The sequence below is a fragment of the Oreochromis aureus genome, linkage group 10 (assembly GCF_013358895.1).
Source record: "Oreochromis aureus strain Israel breed Guangdong linkage group 10, ZZ_aureus, whole genome shotgun sequence".
In the NCBI taxonomy this organism is placed as follows: Eukaryota; Metazoa; Chordata; class Actinopteri; order Cichliformes; family Cichlidae; genus Oreochromis; species Oreochromis aureus.
In genome coordinates, this window is record NC_052951.1 from 13,261,429 (window position 1) to 13,282,413 (window position 20,985).

Sequence of the window (20,985 nt, forward strand, 5' to 3'; positions counted from 1 at the left end):
CATAACAACCAGCCAAGTGTAAAAAACCCTCTGCAGGAGGAGGCTTTATCACTCAGTGCACCATTTAGGCATATGATGTCAATTCTATCACAAAGTGCATTCTGCACCAGCATTCTCTGGATGACTGAGTCTGTGTTCAGGAAGGAGGAACTATGGAGGTTTTGAATAGCTCATGGCCTTAAGCATATAACATCATCTCTAAAACAGTGGAGTCAGTGTGATGCATGCACATGCCTGGCTTCCTGTGGCACAGGGTGACGTGTTTATTCGTGTTTATTCATGATATGACAGAAGTGAAAATATGAGCTCTACTTTCTGCTCGGATTCAGGGTTGAGGAAGGTTTCCGGGGTCACAGGAGTTACGTATCAAGTTAAAGCTCCGACGGCAGGTGGTGTTACACCTGCACTATCCTGACGTATAAACCTCCGCTTCACATCTTTCTCCTTTAAGTTCGAGCCATGCACAGACTAATGTTTCCTGCAGATTTTGTTTGTAAGTGGGTGTGTTTGTTTGTGTGAGAGTGCTATTAAGTCAAGGGTGTATCGCCTCCTCAGAATGCTGCTGCGGCGGAGCGACTGCACCACATTACAAGCTGAAAAGGGCACAACGTTTAAAAGCTGAGATCATAACAAAGGGTTTTGCTCTCCGGCGGACTTTCCCTTTAAATCATCACCTCGGAGTTCATTAGCAGAATTTATGATCCAAAATCGCTCAGCGACTCCGTCTGTCAGCTAGCTTAGCCTCTCGGAGACAGACGCCCTCTGTTTTCCACCACACCTTTGTCTTTACAGATCTAACACATTCCTGAGACGAGAGGTGGTGTGTTATTAAAAATCAAACGTGCTTAAGAGTTATTTGGTGGTCTGGATGAATGTGAGGCATGAACAGGGCTGGCTGCGTCAGTGGCGGGATGTGGAACATGTGCATCTGAAGCAACTACTTTATCATGAACAATATTTTCCACATGTTAAAAAACAACTGAAGAAGTAGAGAACAGTCCATGATTTCAACATTACTCACTGCTAATCCATGCCAAATCAATCCACATCAAGCTTTTAATAGATAACTTTATTCACTTCAGATCATGTAGACACACTGCTGCCAATTCATATTTTTGATCTATCTTTCCAAAATGTGGAGCAAAGAAAGCATTTGAAGTTGAGCTTGTGCTTTGCTGTTATGCTTTCAAAACCTAATTTAATTTTGAATGCCAGCTTCCCCGTGCGCTCCATGAGTCAGGAAGCTTATAATTTTCCCACCCACCACTGACTTCAGAAGAAAGACACGAACAGCACAAAGAGACAGGAGGGAGACTCCTTGTCTTCAAGCTCTTATCATCAGCGCTTCAAGTGATGGACAAATGAAAGGGAACAAACAGTGTATTTATTATATATATGTATATCAAGTACATGTTAAAGTGAGGGAATAAAGCCACACGAGAGATGTTAAATCCATAGACTAAAGAATAACATGCCGTTTTTGGATTATTGCGATTCCCAGACACTTATTTCTTTAAGAAAAAAAAACAGATTGGTACATTCCTCAGCTCCTACGTAAGCAAGCCCAGTGTAACGAAAAAGACATAAAAGAATCCAAGTATGTCCAAAAAAAAGCCCAGGAAGACTCGATCAGATTGAAAGATCTGAAAAGTTTAATGATGTTAAAGAAAGAAACAAAGAAAGAGAGAAAGAAAGAGTTGCCCTTTGAGTACCCTGTGAAAAACCCACCCACTCACTTCTGTCTGTCTGGAGATGACGCATCATCAGCCCCCTCCCTCCACGGCGTCCTTTCAGCCGCAGCCGCACCCTCCCAGCACAAAAACAACAAATTACAGTCCTACAGACTGCAACTCACTGAACTGAAAGCTACCCCACATAATCTTGAGCCATACAGATGATACAATGGCCCGATCTGTCCCCGTCTCTCACTACAGTCCTCTGGCCAAACTTAGCAAGCTAACCCGTCTGAAAGTTGGTGATGACTCCCGCTGAGTCACTTTCACTGTGATTCAGTCCCTGGATGGGTTTTTGGTCAACATGCCCGGATCTTATTGGCCTGTACAGCTGCAGGAATACAGAGTGCGACACCACCAGGAGTTGTTTTTAGACTGGTGGAGCTTTCAAATTATTACTGAGTAATTGTGAAGCATGACACAGTTGGTAGCTGGTGTTTATCTTCAGTGGAAGTAATGATTACATCAAATTGAGTGTAGAAATATCTAAAAATGTACTCCGACATGTTTTTTTTTTAATGGATGGATGTTTTCTTCCACGTAGTGAGTAATTCTCATCAATATTCTATGAAAATTCCACTTGGTGGTTTATTAAAGTGGACCTTTTCCACATTTATCGCTCCATATTCATAGTCCTGGAGTCCTGGAGTGGCTCAGTAGCTTTGTATGAGTCACAGCTGCTTATTTTTCTTATACTGTACCTTAATGCAGCCTCTCAGTTCACCCACGGTCTAAAACAAGCCATTTAAGCCTTAAAAGGTGCCTTAAGGCCACCCTTCTTTCAGGTCAGCTTTCTTTTAATTGGCTGTTGCTTGGCTTGGCTTCAGATGCAGTTGTTTAGTTTCCACAAACACAACCGGGTGCTTGAGGGCACTGCCACTAAATCAGGTTCTAAGTAAACTAACTGCAAACCCACTAAAAAACATAATTTGTCAGACTTGATTGGGCAGTCTTTTAAATCCATCCATCCACGTTCAAGGCTGAACCTGATCCAGGATATAGGAGCTGAGAGCAGCTACGAAGATTACAGCAGGAAGTCAGCTTTAGTGTTCACAGTGAAACATAAACACTGCTTCTTTGTTTTTATGGCCTCTGTGGTCTCATTCTACTATGGAATATGAAAGTGGTGAAGCTCAACCTAGCTTAATGCCTGCGAGTGGAAAACTGGATTCAACCCCGTGACCCTGTTTTCATCTTTTAAAAAGTGCCTCCAGGATTATTTCTGGTTATATTTTTTTCTTCTCGTTGACCTGAGAGAACTGTGACTAAACAACACCGGCTCCCATAAACAGCTGCCACAAGAGCCGGTGTTTAAAACGAGAAGAAGAGAATGGCTATCATCATATGACGTGCTTCCCTTTACCATCAAACCACGTCCCCAAATACACCCACCGTCAACTGGCACTGTGAGACCACATACCACGCCAAGCAAGGGACGACGCATGAAGTGGGTCAGACTCCTGCAGCTGAGCCAGACACTGGGAGTAAATGACATAATCACCGCCTTATGAAAACACAAACCTGCGTACACATTCCTCCTCCTCCTTCTCCTCCTACTCTCCCCCCGTAGAGCTCCCGCTCCTCCATCAACCCCCAGAAACTCTGGACGGCCTCACTTTCAGCTATCCAAACAACAGTGCTGCCCTTTGCCAGAGTCCAGCACTGTCACTGAAGGCTTTCATTACCTCTCTCTCTCACACACACACACACAAAGGCTAAAACAACAGTTTGTTAACATTACAGAGACGGGATGATGACAACGACGACTGCTCCCGAGAAACAGAAGCAGCCGTCATTAAGGGGGATCAGTCTGAGTATAGGGAGGGCCGCAATTATCCAAATCTAAATCAAACCCTGCCTTGCGCAACGTGGTTTTCACATGTCATGGAAATATGCAACCACACTGCACAGCTTTTTAGCGGGCACAAATCCAGCGTTACCCCATCACGCCCCTCTGGCACATACGTTTTGTGGAAAGAGAGCAAGAGAGTCAGATAGAATCTTGGCACCGGTGCAGATGATGTCATCTAATGACTATCTAAAAGCCCCGGCTATAAGGACTGCAGGGCAGGCAGGTAAGAGTGCTGACTGTGCTCTGCTGAGATTATGTCAGATACCTGTGCTGTGGGATACTCAACACTGGAGTGCGTGGCAGGTAATGTCTGCAGGGCGCTCTGTCTCAGGCCAGGGCAGGAGGCAGCGCTGGCGGAGGCCGTGTTATTCTGTTTACCCTTCCTAATCGCTACAGCTACAGGGTCTCTGCTCGGTGTGGGTGCAGTCCCCAGCATTCCTCTGAGTAGCTTTAAATAACTGCTCCATTCCCCCCTCTCACTACACAAATGGGAGGAGAGTGTTAAAGATGGCAAAGAGGGTTGTTTGTTTGAGCTGGGTTCATTCAGCACACTGCTCCTGGACACAGTCACATGCAAAAAATATACACGCGGTTCCCCTGAGACGATTTAAAAGAGAGCACCTCTAATTGCTGCTTTGTTTCCACAAAGTTCATTTAATGAGATGCTTTTTTTTTTCTCTCTCTTTTTCTTCGCGCTGAAAAGTAGGATTAAAGCGCTCGGAGCGGCCTGTAAGACTAGAAAAGCGCTACATAAATGCATGCTATTTAGAGTCTGATTGGATGGGGAACTCCGGCTTAAGATCATGTGGATGTTGGCTCTGAGTGAGTGTTGTGGTGCAAGCTTAAAATTTAAAAAAAAAAGGAAAAACTGTCTGTGGAGTTAACCTTTTTAAAAGGCCACGCTTCGTTGAGGGGAAGTTGCACTAAATCAAAACAAAGTGACTAAAATGGGACTTTTGTGATTGGGTGTGTTTATCTTTTAAAAAGATAAAGCATTTCCACTTTTATGAGGAGATCCCACACAAACAAAGGCAAAAAAAGAAAAGGTTAACGAGAACACAAAACCTCCCAAATAATTACAAGCATTATTTAAATGGACACACGGAGGTTACACCTATTTATATTAAAACTCAGCCTTGACAACGGGGTCAATGGCCAGCCTGTAAACAGCAGCCAAAGGTAAGAAGCTTTCATGATTATTAAGCTGGGAATGAATGTGCCCGAGAGTCCCTCGCTCATGCGTGTTTGTGAGTTTGTGAGCACGGGAGCCGTGCCCAGCTTTGCCTCTGAGCTCAGTCCAGCCTGTGGCAAAAAATCCGGAGTGCTGCAGGTTTCTTGGTTGCCTGTGTTAGACCGCTTTCTCCAAAGTTTGGCATGACAGAGAAACGAGCGTGTGGGGAAGAGCAGAGGGCTTTGAAAGGTAAAATAAACTTGCATCCCTAAAGAGAAAGAAGGAGAGAGAAAGCAGAACCAGCCCTGACTGCTGTATTTAACTGACTTGTGTTCATCTTCAGGCTCCCATGGACCTCTGACCCATGCCAAGGGAAAACCAAAACAAACCACAAGGCTACTACTGTCACTTTACCCTAAATACAAAACCACATGGGAAATCCTCAAATAGCCATTTCCACTTGTCATGATGCCCATTTTAGGGGACGCAAGCCCAGACTGAGCTATGATAAGAACCACTTCCTGTGCAAACGAGGCCCCGCCCCCCCCTCACCCCATTCCCTTAGTTATTCCAGAAAAAGATGAGAATCTGGAGCTGCCTGGCAACAGCAGGCCTGATAAAGAGGAGATGCAGAGGAGAGAGGAGGCTCAGCGGGCTGTCGGGGAGCTGAGCAGCTGCTGTCAGGAAGGCAAGATATATTGGATGCCTCCGTGCTAGCAACAGCGAGAAACATTTAGACTTGGACTAAAAAAGCACGCCTTAGTCAAAGCAACCACAGTATGTGCACTGCTTTTATGTAGCCATTGATTCTGAAAGAATGTCTCCTAAAAGAAATACATAATTCTGACAAAGTACAAGATGTATAAACTTTGAGGAGCAATAAAGCAGCAAACATTTCTCTCTCAACAACAGTTTGAACCAATATTAAAAGTGTCGGGGATAAAAGAAGTTTCTAAAAGGGGTTATAGCATGTGATCAGCATAAGTTAAGGTGAAGTGAGTCACATGCAACTCTGTCATCCTTGTTAATATTTTCCAGTCTCTGAATGCTAAAATTCAACTTTAATAAATAAAACAATATGTATTCTGCAATAGTTTTATCGCTATCATAACCACCAAACCCCCTGCAGAGCCCTGTGATTACTTACATAGGCACCATGTGGAGTCCATGAGGAGGGCAAATTGTATGTTGCTGCAAACACTTCTTTTTTCTGCCTGCCACGCCTGGAAGGAATTCTTTGCTTTCATCAGTTTTATCAAGTGCAAAGTGAAATGCAGATTAATTTATGACACATGTAATCAATGCAAGCGTATCAACAAAACAAATCGGATGTCGTAATCTGATGGCCGATCCTGAATGCGACATACCTAGCAATAAAACGATGTCCTATAACGTCTGCCTGTGCAAACGTTCTCATATAGAAAGTCCAAATGAGCAGCGTGCTGTGCAGGTGATTTATATTCATGTGCTCCAGGTTATTCACACTGAGACAATCTGCTCTGTCTGAACATCTGGGTGGTCGCCTCTCCGTCTGTCTGTCTGTCCCAGTCTGCAGCAGCATAATGACATCCCGCGCAGATCAAACAGATTCATTATTTCTATTTATTACTTGATTTACATTTTGGATAATTGCTGTTTATGAACTAGTGTATTTTTAAACATAAAGAAGCTTGGGCCTTTATGCAAACAAAGCTACTGTGGTATATTGCTGGAACAACAGAGTAATTGTTTAAAGCTGCTCTAATCTATGCCATACCTTTTTATTATGTGCGTAGTTACAGTACTGTGCCAAAGTCTTAAATCACCCCTCGTTTCTTTATGTTTTGGATGTTTCTGCCTCTTTTTTTTTCAGTTCTCTCAAGATGATCCCACACTGCTTCATTCATGTTGAGGTCTGGGCTGTGGGGAAGCCAATCCATGACTACCTGAAATGCAGCTCCAAACCATGACAGATGGCTTTAGACACTCACTGTTGCTTCTCTCCTGACCTCCTCCATACATACTGATGACGATTTAAACCACAAGTTCCAAATTTGGATTCATCTCTCCATCAGACCTGCTGTCACTAATTTTCAGTCCAGTTTTTGTGTAATTTGCCAAACCTGAGCATTTTCTCTCTGATCCCCTTGCTTAAAAATGGCTTCTTAACACCCATCCTTCCATTGAGACTATTTCTGATGAGGCTTCGACAAACAGCACATGGATCAACTAAGAGATCAAATGAGTCCTGTTTCAGGTGCTTGCTGGATTCCTTCTTATTTCTTAAGGACATGACTTTCAGATCAAGTACACCTGCTGTAGATAGTTTTTAGGCCTTCTTCTGTCCTCTGCTTGTCCAGTTTCCTCAAATTTGTTTAAGGACACGCTGCACACCATGGTGAGTTTTCAGCTAATAGATCTTTGGGAATCCCCTTGTTGGTGCAAATATACTCTTTTGTTTTTGTTAAACTGTGTTATCTTTGGCATTTTTCATAGATTCAACTAAAGAAATGAGTAAAAAATATGATATTTTAGGACATTTTGTTAGTAACAAAGTGCCGACAGATACAAATTGGTTCTTTGCAAAGTTGTCTGTTATGTGTAGACGCAGCATTTGTTCATCCCTTAAGCTAGCTGCCTGTTTTATGCTTGAATGATTCATAGGTCAGCGTGAAGCGAACAAACAAAAACATTCCTCTGAAAACAGTCAGGTACAATATGTTTGGGGAAAGCAGCCAATGTGCAAAGAAAACCTTAGAGAGATCTTCAGAAAGCCTGGTGAACTGTTGCTCGAGACCACTCGAAAAATGTACAGGTCTGGTTTGTTAGAAGCAAAATATAAAGAAATGAGGGCCAGCCCAAAAGTTATGTACAGTAACGTACAAAGAATACAAATCCTGCAGAGTGATTTCACATCCTTTAGCTCAGCCGCTTTAGTTTTAAGTGCCTGTCGCTGGCTGAAAAGTCAAAGGATCAACAAACTGAGGAGGTTTTTATGATCACCATAAATACACACACTGAACCTGTATTATTTAGCTTTTGGTATATTTCACTTTGGATAACTTCTTTGACCTACTAAAACAGAGCAAACAGGAGTAACGAACAGGATTTCACTTCCCTCTTTCAGTTTAATAAAAAATAAATGACCTATTTTGCCGTGGAAACACAAACTTTTGAGAACATTTCAAGTAAAGCACAGCAAAAAGTCTCAGTGAACTACATTATGACTAAAAGTGTCTCTTGGTTCTGAATGTGTTTGTTCTTTAAAGACTCTTCTTTACTTCCACAGACTGACAGGAATCATATTTCCTTTTGTGGAAAAGTTTTGTTCAGTCTGGGCGTCAGCCTCGCCGTTGCTTACATCACAACTGCTCAAATATGGAAAAGTCTTCATATTGTTGCTGCTATAGCCGTGGCCGTTTTAACACGGGAGAGAGAAATTTCCACTTGTCCAGACCACATTCCAGCGCTCACACTGAACAGCACACATCTCCTGTGCAAGCTGGAGTCAACTCCTCGGTCCCTCTCTGCAAAAACTCCGATAAACGGACGGATAAATCCGGGAGACGGGACTGTGTGACGACATGATCTCGTTATCCAGACACACTGCGAAACAGCATGAGGCATTCCAGGAATCCGATGCGTCTCTCTTGAATTACTTTACACAGAAGCTCCATAAAACGTGACGTACCACAAGGAAATCGGGGGGGAGAAGAGGGAAGACTGATGCCGGAGCCAACTCTTTGCCTCTACACTGTGTCAGAGTGGAAGAATACTGTCACAGCAGTGCAAGTTTGATTCATTTGCCCTCAATTGAATCCAGCCTGCTTCACCTCCAGCTAGAGAGGCTACAACTCTACACGCAACTCTGTGCAAACCTGTGTGCGATGAATGCAAAATGCACCACAACCACAACCTGCTGCTGCCACTCCTCCCTCCCCACAGGCATTGTTTATTTTTCATCCAGCAGCTCTGCATCTTAGTTTGGTTCTAAGAATTCAGTCAATAAAGGAGAGAGAGAGCACATTAGTGTATTAGCTCACTTTCATTACTGTTATTGAGTTAATTCACTGTCAGGCTGTGTTAAAAAAGCTCAGTCTCACTCCGTACACCGAGCCACTGAGGGTAAATCCATTTGTGGAGCGGCACACTGATGTAGACTGCAAGGCTCCAAGTCTCAACCACAGCTGATCTGATACAGCACAGAAACAGCTCCACTCATGCCAACCAGACACTGGAGTGAGGGAGGTGGGGAAAGTATAGATCTTAAGAGTACATTTATGTGCCATGTAATGAGCCGTGCCTTACTAATTAAAGTGTAACTCAGGAACGTTTTCCAGATGCAGCGGAGGGTAAACCTCAGCTCACCTCATCTTAGCCACCTATTTATTTGCACAGTTTCTCACATGAACCCACGGAGCCTATCAGCAGCAGGTATGGAACCACAAGGCCTCGAGATGATCAGATGTGCTTGCTTTGAACTGCTTATTTTGTGGATTATGGGCCATTTTTGTGACATGGTGTTTGTTTTGATTTTATGAGGTGGACTTTGTTGCTTCAACTCACGCTCGTGCTATCAACTAACCTTGAAATGAGCTAAAATTGTTTCAGATTTTCAGGCATAACCTTGTCTTATAGAGAAGCACAGTTGGGCCAGTTTTAGGTGTTTTATGGAGCTCCACATTGGTATAATAAGCTATTAAGAAAGCCAACTTTTAAGCAAACAAACAGGCCTCCCTCACCTCTCTACAGGGGTGATGTGCCAAAAAGTGATTTCCATGGTTTCTGCTTGTTTCTTATGTCTAATATCTTTACTTATTTTGGTAAACAGATGGAGGGGAACATGATGCTGGGGAAACTTAAAGTATGCCTATAAAATTGTGATGTTATATTTGTTTCAGTTTCTGCTGTCCTGTTGGCCAGATCCCTTATGAAGATTGTTTTTTTATCCGCATAAATAAAGGATATATAAAAGTCACTTTGCCAAAAACCGATTCCAGCTTCTGCCTTGTGATAGAAATGTTCTTTCTGGCTGAAAAACACTGGACATCAGTCATGATATGAGATGTGTTTGGCATATTTTTGACAGATTGCAGGCCAACGAGTCATTTATAATCGTTTAAATAATCGCGATCATTTCTTTTGGCAAATACCGGAAATCATTTTTTGGCACAACAGGGGTAACCACAACCTAAAAGCCTGGGGTCAGGACAGGGCTCTCAGTCGCAGGGGGTCTATTTAATCGCCCCCAGCCCTCATAAGAAACTGCCTCCGTCACTTACCGACCCTGAAGCCCGGTCCGGTGAGCGTGTCGGCCCCTTGCCCGTTCTCCGCGATCAGCGTGGTGTTGTTGCCCTGCTCACAGGTATCCTGGCACTGCCCCTTCAGGCAGACCCGCTTGCAGATGAGAGGAGCGATGACCACCTTGAAGCGCTCCCGTGTGGAGGAGCGCTCCGTGCACCACACAAGCCTGTGGACGCTCAGCCAGATGACAAGCAGATGGGAGATCAGAGAGGGCATCCTGGCATCCTTTCACTGCCCTCCACAGAGACCCCGGGACATTTAATCACAAGCCGAGGGCTTCAACTCCAGCTCAAAGGCGCCTGCTTTGTTAATACAGAGGGAAACTTTTGACGTCTCATACGGTGGAGGAAAAAAAAAACAAAAACGTGTGTCCTCCCTCCTGTTTTCTTCTTTGGGAAAAAGAAAATCAGTTCCCTCGCGTACCCATGTGATCCATCTGCAAAACCGACGCGTTTGGCATCCTCGGACGCTTCTCCTCGTTGCGCTCGTTCCAAAAAGTTGCAGGAGTTGCTCTTTTGCTTTTGTCGCTCTTCCTTCTTCTCGCCTGTTGCTTTGGAGGGCTGGAGAGGAGTGCGTATGTGGGTTTGGAAGAGAAAGAAGAGAGGGAGGAGAGGAGGAGAAGGGGTGAGCCAGCCCTCTCTGGAGAACTTGGCTGCAGGCCAGCCAGGCGGTGCAGAAGCAAAGCTGAAAGTGGTTTCCTTGTTGGTTATTTCTCCTCTAACAGCCCTCCTCTGCTCTGTTGCCCCCGCACAGACAAATCACAGCTGCACAGCTGTGCGTGTCACTCTCAAATAGAAAAAATAAAACAAAACACTGACATAGGCTAATAATTCACGCACACACCTCCTTGTTCGTAAGTTTTTAGTGCGTGAAAATGCACTGGCCCCTCCGAGGTTCCTCTCTATGTCTGTAAAAATATCAGCCGGTGTTCATACACTGATCATAACATGTCATTACGCCGCAGTGTGTCACTGCACTACATCAGCCATTTTTTTTGAATATTTAGCTTTTCACCTGAAGCTAAAACATATCAATCATGTGGATTTCTTCAAGATTTTACAGACATTCTAATATTTCTTGTATTGTGTAATGAGCTTCTTTGATATTTCACAGCTCAGATATTTAAATAGCCGTAAGGATGTCCAGAAGCATGGCACAGCTGAAAAGCCAGTATCCCTGATGGTATGTCAAGGGACCACTGGTGCTGAATGACATATACATGCTTGCTGCCAAACAGACAATATCCTTTTCAATGCCACATTGTGCGTGTGTTCCAACAGCATGGCCTTTCAAGAAGAGTGCAGATCAGGGGTTTGAAACATAAGGCCCGGGGACCAGAATCAACCAGCATTTTCTGAAGCTGTCCAGTGGGCCGGAGTGTAAAATTACAGTCTTTGGCAGGTTGATATGCGGCCTTAGGTTTGACATACCTGGTCTAGATGCTGGCCTATCTATGATGGTAAAACATTTCACTTTCAAAATTACAGCAGTGGGGCTCCTCAGTTTCCAATCCTTAGAGAGTGCTGTTAATAGAAGAGGTGATGCAACCTGGCATCAAATCAAAACTGAGCATACACTTTTCAGAAAACACCTTTCTTACTTTCAGCATTTAAATTTGTTGGCTCCGCAGCTAATAGATGCTTTTACAATCTGGGGTTATAAAAGCATCTATTAGCTGCTGAGCTTTTTGCAACAACTGCAACAAATTCCAGTTTTCCATTCTTGCCCTCGGTGTGCAGATAAATAGCGCTCGATCTCGCAGCCACCCACGCCGACTGAAACAGATTAAAGTCAGACGGCCAACGTGACACCACACGGTCTGCAGCGCTGAGGCCTGCCTAAACACTTAATGCATGATAAGTTCAGTTGCGGCTCTCGCCTGGGACGAAAGAGCGTGCTGATTAATCACACTTCAAAAAGTTAAAAAAAAATGTGAAGGTGCAGCACTATAAGGCCCGCGGGGGCCAGTCAGTGTCTGGGGGTCATGTGAGCAATGGGCGAAAGTGAGAAACAGACAAAGAGAGGGGAAGAAAGCAAGCTGAGTCACTTCCTCTCCAAAAAAAGTGAATGTGTTTACTTTTAGTCGCTGAGGAAATGACTGCATGGGCCTACAGAGAGTTCACGAGCCGTTCTCACATGTCTCTGAGCCTCTGCTGCTCACCATCATAAGGTCACCGACTGCCAAGACACACACACGTGCACGCATGCACGCACACACAGAATGAAAATACACTGCAGGTCAGACAAGAACCATCCTTATTGTTAGTACAATATAATTACTTCCCATCTGAAAACTGAAACCCTGGTGATATTCTCTGACAAGCAGACAATAATAACAGACAGCACGGACAAATAAGCAACCTTATTACACAATCTGTGTGTAAAAACAGCTGAAGATGGAAATTCGATCCTTTACTTGGATAAAAGCAGCAAAGCAACATCCAAAAGATGAAGAATGTGAGCGACTAAAGCAAAGACTACTTAGAGCGGAGTGCCCCTAACAATAATAAACCCTTCTGCTCAATGTGTCCCGGGCCTCTAAGTTAATCAACACACAAAGTGCAGTGAGATAGTTAACATATTAGACTGCGTCTTTATTTCTACAGCAGCTCGTGTTTGTCTATGGAAACAATCGGAGCCATTTCCACAGACAATGCCAAATTTTTAAAGCGATCACGAGGAACCTCTGACTACACTCAGCGGTGTTGGAAGTTTTATCAGGTTTGGCCACGAGAGAATCTCAGTGAACATTCAGGAGAAATGACAACAGCTTAATGGATCTATGGCAGCCTCTGCTGGATCACTTGCCCAGTGGTTTAAACAAAGACGTCCAAAGGGCACGTTGGCTCCAAGTGGAGTTTTCTCTACAGAACAGTAAGAACAAATTAGTTTCGGTGCCGTGCACAAAGAGTCTTCTTTTTGGATCAAGCCTGTGAAGCATATTGGCAAGATTTACACTTGTAAATAAAACTACATGAACTACATACGGTTTTTCTTAGGAGCAGATTAGACTGTGTATCAACACGATTTGTACTCTGGATTTTGTGCATTCATCCCCAGAAGGGTCAGTGATCATGACTGTTTATTCTTTACAAGGTTAAAATGTGTAGTTTCTTTTCCAAACTGCGCTAAAACAAACCCACAACCGCACAACTTGAATCCAATGGTGCATTTTGAGGGAATAATCACTGCAAAAACTTGTTCTGGAAGATTAGCTTTTAGACCACTTGCCATAAAACTCATCACACTGGCTATTGTTCCACCAGAAAATTGATTGTAGTAACTTTAGTGATCCTGCAACTTTTTTATCTACTGCACGTTCTCTTTGTCCCTTTTATTTGTGACCAAACAGATGCTACAAGGTGCTGGAAGCATTCATCAGAGAATTTGGTCCATATTGACGTGATAGCATAACACAGTTGGTGCAGATTTTTGGGCTGCACATCCAGCATGTAGATCTCCTGGTCCAACACGTCCCAAAGGTGCTCCGTTAGGTGGAGATCTGGTGGCTGTGGAGGCTTTGTGAGTATAGCAAACTCACTGTCATGTTCAAGTAACCAGTTTGAGATTATCTGAGCTTTGTGACATGATGTGTTATGCTGCTGGTAACAACTATCAGAAGATGGGTACACTGTGGATGTTTAAATGAAGCTCATTGGTCATAAGAGGGCCAGATTGTGCCAGGAAAATATCCCGCACGCCGTTACACTACCAGCAGCAGCCTGAACTACTGATGCACAGCAGGGTGGATCCATGCTGAACCCCTACCATCTGAATACTATGGTAGAAATCAAAACGCACTAGGCCAGTTAACCTTTGTTGCTAATCTTGTATTGTTCAATTTTGGGGAGCCCACATTCTTTGACCCCAGTGTGGTCTTCTGCTGCTGCAACAAATCTCCTTTAAGCTTTTATGTGTTGTGCATTCAGATGCTCTTCTGCACACTTTGATTGTGACCAGTGATTATTTAAGTAACTGTTACCTTCCTATCACCTGGATGCAGTCTGGGCATTCTCTTTGCATTGTGGTGCTCAGTTTGAACTTCAGCAGAAGTCTAAATGTCCAATTTAACTGAATTGCTGCCATGTGATTGGCAGATTAGATATTTGCATTAACAAGCAGCTGAACAGGTGTACTTAAAACAGCTGGTGAGTGTATACCAGATAGTACAGTTCTTTGATTGGAACTGTATCACAGCATGAACTATCCTTTCTCTGTGTTAAAGGCTTATCCAGCTTTGAATGGATAATGTTTGCGTGAGACGTCCCAAATATTTTTGACAATCCCAAACATGTCTTTAGCAGTATTTTATGCAAATGTGTTCTTTGAGCTACGACTGCTAATTATATCAAGACATATCCAATTTACGCTTACGAATCAACACATTTGTGCTATGAACCTTGATGAGCGTGACCTCCTCTGGAGGGGATATAACCAGGAGGGACCTCGATCTGTTTTATGGCAAATATTACAAAAAGAAAAGAGCTTCAAGTTTTAAAGTGTAGCCACCGCAAAGAAAAAGTTATTAATGTTATGGAGGAAACCCTTCTCATTTTTTTCAGGTCCATCTAACCTGTTAAGTTTCCGTAATCGTACCAAAGGCTAACTTATACCTTAAACAGCAGTTTGGTGTTTTTGAACACAGATGTCATTACTCAGCACTGCAAGGAGAGCAAAGTGTTATTTGGGATCTGTGTCTGGGTGTGACCACACCACCTACACAATCTATTCTGGCAGCGTTTCAGGCAGTGTGGAAACTCTCCCCCCAGGCTTAATGCGGTTTTTCCTGCCATAATACAACGAAACAATAAAATGAAACAAGATGAAATGGCAGCTTTACATGGCTCAGAGTGAACACTTACGCGGCTGATCGAGCTCACAGATTATTTACAACCTATGCACGATATAAATTATCTGGGTGTGTTTTGGCTTTAAAGCAACTTTTTCCCTTTTTTCCGCCTCAAAAAAACAAAACAAAAAAAACAAAACAAAACACCACACCAGAGAGAAAAAACAGAATTATAAACAAGGCCCTTTAATATAGTAACATGTACAGTATGAATGTGAAGTGGGTGAACAAATAAGCATAAAAAAGTATTTCACATTTAAACACTGATTTCTTAGGGAATAATGCCATTTCTGTTTAAACCTACATGCAAAGGTCCCCCCCACCCCTCAAACCCACCCATGTGTAATACAAAAAACAATAAATATGCTTATCTGGGGCAAAGACTACCTTCTTGGTATACACAGTGACAAATATTTAACACTTTTAGTGTCACTTTAAAATGACTTGCACTTGTAAATGTACATAGAATAGTTACATGGAGGTCATTATAGTAGTACACATGTTAAATAACACCAGACAGTTTAGCTCAAAGGGCTGAGAAGATTAATGCTCTGCTGTTAACTCCTGGTGCGCTGTAGCATCAGGAACAAATGTAACTGGGTTACATACATTTACATGGTATGTTAGTATACTGCTGTTTTCAGCACATCATGTGTTTCCTTTAAAAAACAAAACAAAACAAAGACTGTTGCACGACAACTTAAGCACAACCCTTACTAAACCGAATAAAAATGCTCTAACTACATTCTTATATACACAAACGGCTGAGAGGCATTGCTGCCAGCGGAGGAACGAATATGCACATGCAAGCACCAACGTCTGTCTGCTAGCGACTGCCTGGTAACAATGATACAAGTCCAGAAAAAGAAAGCCTTTCCAGACATACAGTAGCAGCGTGAAAAAAACTAAAAAATAAATAAAATAAAAATGGAATGCCAAACTGAGGTCCACAGGGAGACGTTATTTAGCGAGAAGAGAGAACAGGAGAGTGTTTGAGCTCCTGATGTGGTGCATAAAGATGCCAGCTAATTGCCTTCAACTAGTCCTGTATGATCTGATAAACAAATAAATGCACTGAGTGATTTCTTCAAAACAGCATGTCTTCGACACAGATAACTTCCGTTTGATAACATAACAATTGTGGACCAATGAGGGCTCTGCACAGTGACGGGAAGAGATAAGAGAGAACTGGCTGAGAGAGAGAGAGAGGGGGGGGTGATGGCTGACGGAAAAATGGCTCATGATTCATCTCACACACACACACACACACACACACACACACACACACACACACACACAAATATAGCTGAAATTACACTTTAGCTTTTGGTCTGTTAGTGTTTTATATGGCATTGCTACAGCCTTTCATTATAAAAAGGAAACAGCGGTGACAGCAGTGGTGTAATAAAAACAAGCATAATGTTGTCTTTTTTTAAAGCAGCATATTTTAGATTAAAATGTTACCGTTTCCACCTATAGAGGGCAATAAAGTATCTACCTGATGTTTTACTGAAGTTGTCAGTGAAAGAAATCAGATGAATGGACTGGTTCTTATATAGTGCTTTCTACTGCATGCTTCATTCACTCACATTCACACTCTGATGAGCAACTTTGGGGTCACTATTTTGCCCAGGGATGCTTTGGCGTGCACACTGGAGCAGCCGGACATTGAACCATCAACTTTCTGATTAGTGGATGGCCTGCTCAACCTCCTGACTCCTCCTGGTGACTGTATCTCAGAAGGTATATTACTACCAATGATACCAAGAACATGAGCCCTAACACCTTCATAAAAGAAATCAGGATAAAAGTTGGTAGACTGGGCCGAACGTGATCCGTGACCACTGAAACTGTCAGCTTGTGCATATAAATCTGGCATTAAATAACGCGTGAGCATCAAAGATGAAAGGAGCAGAGGTGGGAAGATATTAATATACCATGAAAGGAGACCATCTTGGACTACAGTGGCTGTAAAGCCATCATAGTTTACGCATTTTGAAAGTTGAGTGTTAAGGCCTTTACACATTAAACATGTAAAATTCACACATATTTTGTGCAGCCTCGCCTGTTCTTAATGCAGCCGTTCATACCAATATGAATTCTTTCTAGTTTTTCGCATGTGCATGAACAGAGCTAACCAATCAGATTACTGCGTTTTCCAACAAGTGTGCTCAAAGCGCACACCGGTGCTGAACATACAATTATATGGAAACAGTAAAATAATATTATTTTACCTCAGACACACAGCTAGACGCTGCTCCGGGTCAATCTGCTCTCCGAATTCATTTCTCTGCCTCCTCAGATGTGGTCTGAAATGTACGAAAGCTGCCGTGATACAGCTTCAACTCCTGGATTAAACCAATAAAATTCTCCCTGCTTGTGATAATCGGAGGAACTCAGAATCATTGTTCCTTCCCTCTTTTTTTGTTCCTCAGAAACATCAGAATTAGCGCTTCATTGCTTGATGTCGATTTGACGTTACATGACAAATTCGCATGCAAAATAAATTCTGATTTTTGTGACATTTTTCCACAATGTGCTTGGTGTGTAAAGGCCTTTATCTGCTACTTTCAGCTGAGGGAAATTCGCCCACATTAGTCATTGGTCAGTTTCATAGATGTGATTATAAATACCCAAACCTGATCAATTTATTATGATTTAAAAAAAACAAAAAACAAAATAAAAACCTACAAACTAAACATGCTGTTACCAAATCCTTTTTCTGTAACAGTAAGGATGAGCTAGAACTATGCCTTCATTATTGTGAGCGTTTTATAAATTCATGCCCAGCTCCCCAGTTTTGTTTTGTTTGTTTTTTTAAATATCCTTCCTTTTTTACAGTTTTTGGCTTGTGCCCACGTCTGCAATAAATTTCCCAAATTATTGCCAGAAAGTTTGCAATCTAGCAATTTCCTGGAATCTGTACACTACCTGCACTGCTCCATAAACATCTGTATGAAAGAACAGCTGCTGCTGAAGAATGTACCGTGGTAATTTAAAACTAAGCTTCAAATCTAAACGTTTAAGACTTGAATATCTTTGACAAACTAAGCTCCAAGGCTCTGGTTATATGTAGCCTGGTTCATCACCCTAACACCGCGGAGTGAAGATGACCTCGTGGTCCATCAAACTACACAAACACATCAGTCCGTGCTTTTTAAAAACACCAACAGCGAGGCACCTCTTTAACCTCCACCTAAACACAGTCTACAACTGAGCTGTCATCCTCCTCAGCTCCCCACTCCCCAAACCTCATCTGCGGAGACGGAGCTGCTGGATGGAGGTTATTAATGTCATCCATGGCGTCTGGGTCAGCGTCTTCATTGGTGCTGATTCCCATGTGACCGCCTTCCTCGCGGTGCGTGCGGATGTGTTTCCGCAGAGCCGCAGGCTCTTTGAAAGTGCGGTTGCAGAAAGGGCAGCAGCACGGCCTCTCTCCGGTGTGGATCAGCTGGTGGTGTTTCAGGTGCTGCAGGCGACTCAGCCGCTTCCCGCAGATGGCACACACGTAGGGCTTCTCCCCCGTGTGGGTGCGCCGATGTTTACGCAGACCATCCAGGTGGCGGAAGCAGTTTCCGCACTCTGAGCAAGAGTACGGCTTCTCCCCCGTGTGTATGCGCAGGTGGGTTTTAAGCGCCCCTGACTCGCGGAACCGACGGCCGCAGACTCCACACGGGTACGGCTTCTCGCCTGTGTGGATGCGGATGTGCTTCTTCAAGCTGGAGATCAGACGGAAGGTCTTTCCGCACTCCAAGCAGTGGTGAGGCCGATCTCCAGGGGGCTCGACCACTGCCGTGTCAGGAGCTGATGGTCCCGCAGATTCTTCAGCTCCGCCTGATGAAGTGCTGTCACCTCTTCCTGCTCCAGGAGTCCTAGCTAACTGTTTCTGTCCATTAAGTCCGCCCAAGGCACTACTGCATTCACGCATGGGTCTTTGGTGACGCAGTGGGTGAGGGAAAGATCGCTGGGAACCCGCCTCTCCTCCAACTTGACCATAGCCAAGATCCCCCACGTTATGTGACGATCGTTCTCCGTCCCCCGCCGCTATGCTGTCCTTCCTGTTGGGCTGAGTGGAGCCTGAAGCTGGTCCCTGCTCCTCTTTGATCTCAAATCTGGACGCTCCACCAGGTCCCTGAGACTGCCTCTCGTCTAAAGACAAAAATGAAATATGTACATCATTACCGTGTTTGAACACAGTCATCAATCCATGCAAAAGCTCATCACTCTACACTCACCTGGTCGGCCAGAATCGGAGCACATATGAGATGTGTTGGATGTGAAGGAGTCCAGAGCGTGGTTGGTCACAGAACCATCTGGCTGGATTGAAAGCTGGCACATTTTGTACTCATCTCTTGGTTCAAACCCATGAAGTGACTCGTCCACAGAGCCACCAAGACCTAAGTCGACACCCGCTCCATTCACATTTCTGGGGTTCTGGTGGTCCCTGTCCAAAGTCATGGAAGCCATGGACGACAGCGACGGGGCAAACACTGACTGACTGATTGACTGAGGGCCCGTGTAGGACACCTGAAGCTGATCTATGAGCTTCTGAGCACTGCACAGGCACTCCTGCAGGGTTTTCAGCTCCCTCTCAGACACTTCCAGGCGCACTTTGAGCCTTTCGTTCTCCTGCTCCTTATGCAGCAACTCCTGCTGAGTCTCATTGAGCACTAGAACCACTTCCCCGAGCAGAGTGTCCACTGCTGCGGACATGGCGGTTTGGATGGTCGGGGCGAGACGCGATTTGAGCGATGTTACCGTAACACTGCCCTGCGAGCCTCCGTATCCACCCTTGTCAACTTTGCGATCGTAACAGGACTCAATCCTGTCGGGGATGCTAACAGCGCTTTGTTTGCGGTTCCCACTGTGGAGCGAGCTGCTGCCGCTGTTTGACGGAGAGGAGGAATCCATGCTTCCAGCATAGCCCGTCCTCCTGGAAGTCATTATTATTATTATAATGCAGTTAGCTAGCTGGTGTTCAGTCAGCTAACGTTTACACGCCGCGCTCCTGAAAGCAGCTCACAAATCTGAGCAGCAAGAGAGGGGAAACTCTGCGGGTTTTGTTGCTTTAGTGTGTGAGAGCAATGACTGTCAATGACTACATGCGCCTCATTAGCTGTTTAACTGGCGCTGCCGACAAAAACAATGTAGGTAACTCTCCGCTGGGCCTGGCTCTAGCCCGCTCTCTGCAGGAGTAACAAGGCCAGACGGCAGAGGACCTCTGCTAACGCTGCGGCCCTGATGGAGAGGTGTGCTGCCGCTCTTTAGCTGTCCTAATAAAGTCTACGAGTTATTGTTCAAAACACGTCCCCTCTGCACAGCGACTCACCCATCTCCTGCCTCCGTCTGCAGCGACTGTAAGCACAGGCCCGTCGCGTGTTTCTGACGTCAGAAGATAGGGGTTTATTATACCCAGGGTAGTGACTCGCAGGAGGTTCTGCGCACCAAGTGACTTCTTATTATGTGTGCCTATGACAAGAGGCACACATATTACTATTCGTCGGATTTATTATTATTATTATTATTCTTCAGTTTCCGCCTGAAATTTTGCAGCTAAACTCGCCCGCAGTTTTGAGACAAGCTTCATATATGTTACCTCATTTTGTGCGGCTGGATCAGGAATGGTGTGCTATGACTTTTGGTGTTTATAACTATTATAGTTTTTTAAATATTAATATTTTAGTGAAAATTTTCCCGCGCTTCTCTGCCAAACAGTTTTGAAAATAGGGTTACATATGTTAGATCATTTTGTGCGGCTGGAGCTGGACTAGTATGGTATACACTTTTGGTGTTTATGACTTTTATAGTTTTTGAAATATTTAGATTTTAGTGCAAATTTAGGCCAATTTCCATAAAAACAGACTTTATTTGTGGTGGGTTGGCGCTCTCTAGTGGTATACCGGGAGTAGTACGGCTGAAAATCTGTATGCTTGTTACAAAACTCCATATCCCATAATTCATAGCACCCTCTGCCGAAGTTAAACAATGGCGGACACCACTGCTTTTATGTCTTTTATTCGTGTTTCTAGGTCACAAAATACACTTTTAAGATATTTTCAGGCGAGAATGTAGGTGTGTAAACTTCAAATATCTGCTC

The 20,985-nt window shown here is 43.9% G+C and overlaps 2 protein-coding genes across 3 annotated transcripts in view; both read right to left on the minus strand.

Annotated features, from left to right (window-relative positions):
- The window catches only part of ltbp3 (latent transforming growth factor beta binding protein 3), a 39,459-nt gene extending 28,831 nt beyond the window's left edge, over positions 1–10,628 (minus strand). For both annotated transcript variants that reach the window (XM_031760061.2, XM_031760060.2), the window contains exon 1: positions 10,018–10,628. In XM_031760061.2, coding sequence (XP_031615921.1) covers positions 10,018–10,255 — 238 coding nt within the window. In that variant the 5' untranslated portion in view covers positions 10,256–10,628. The remainder of the gene's footprint in view (positions 1–10,017) is intronic.
- A 4,425-nt stretch (positions 10,629–15,053) lies between these two features.
- Positions 15,054–20,324, minus strand: si:ch1073-224n8.1 (B-cell CLL/lymphoma 6 member B protein). The gene is made up of 2 exons (XM_031760095.2): positions 19,124–20,324; positions 15,054–19,037 (listed from the first exon to the last, which is right to left on the minus strand). The coding sequence occupies exons 1-2, from the start codon at positions 19,830–19,832 to the stop codon at positions 18,085–18,087; spliced, it is 1,662 nt and encodes a 553-aa protein (XP_031615955.1). The 5' UTR covers positions 19,833–20,324; the 3' UTR covers positions 15,054–18,084.
- Between the last annotated feature and the right edge of the window lie 661 nt (positions 20,325–20,985).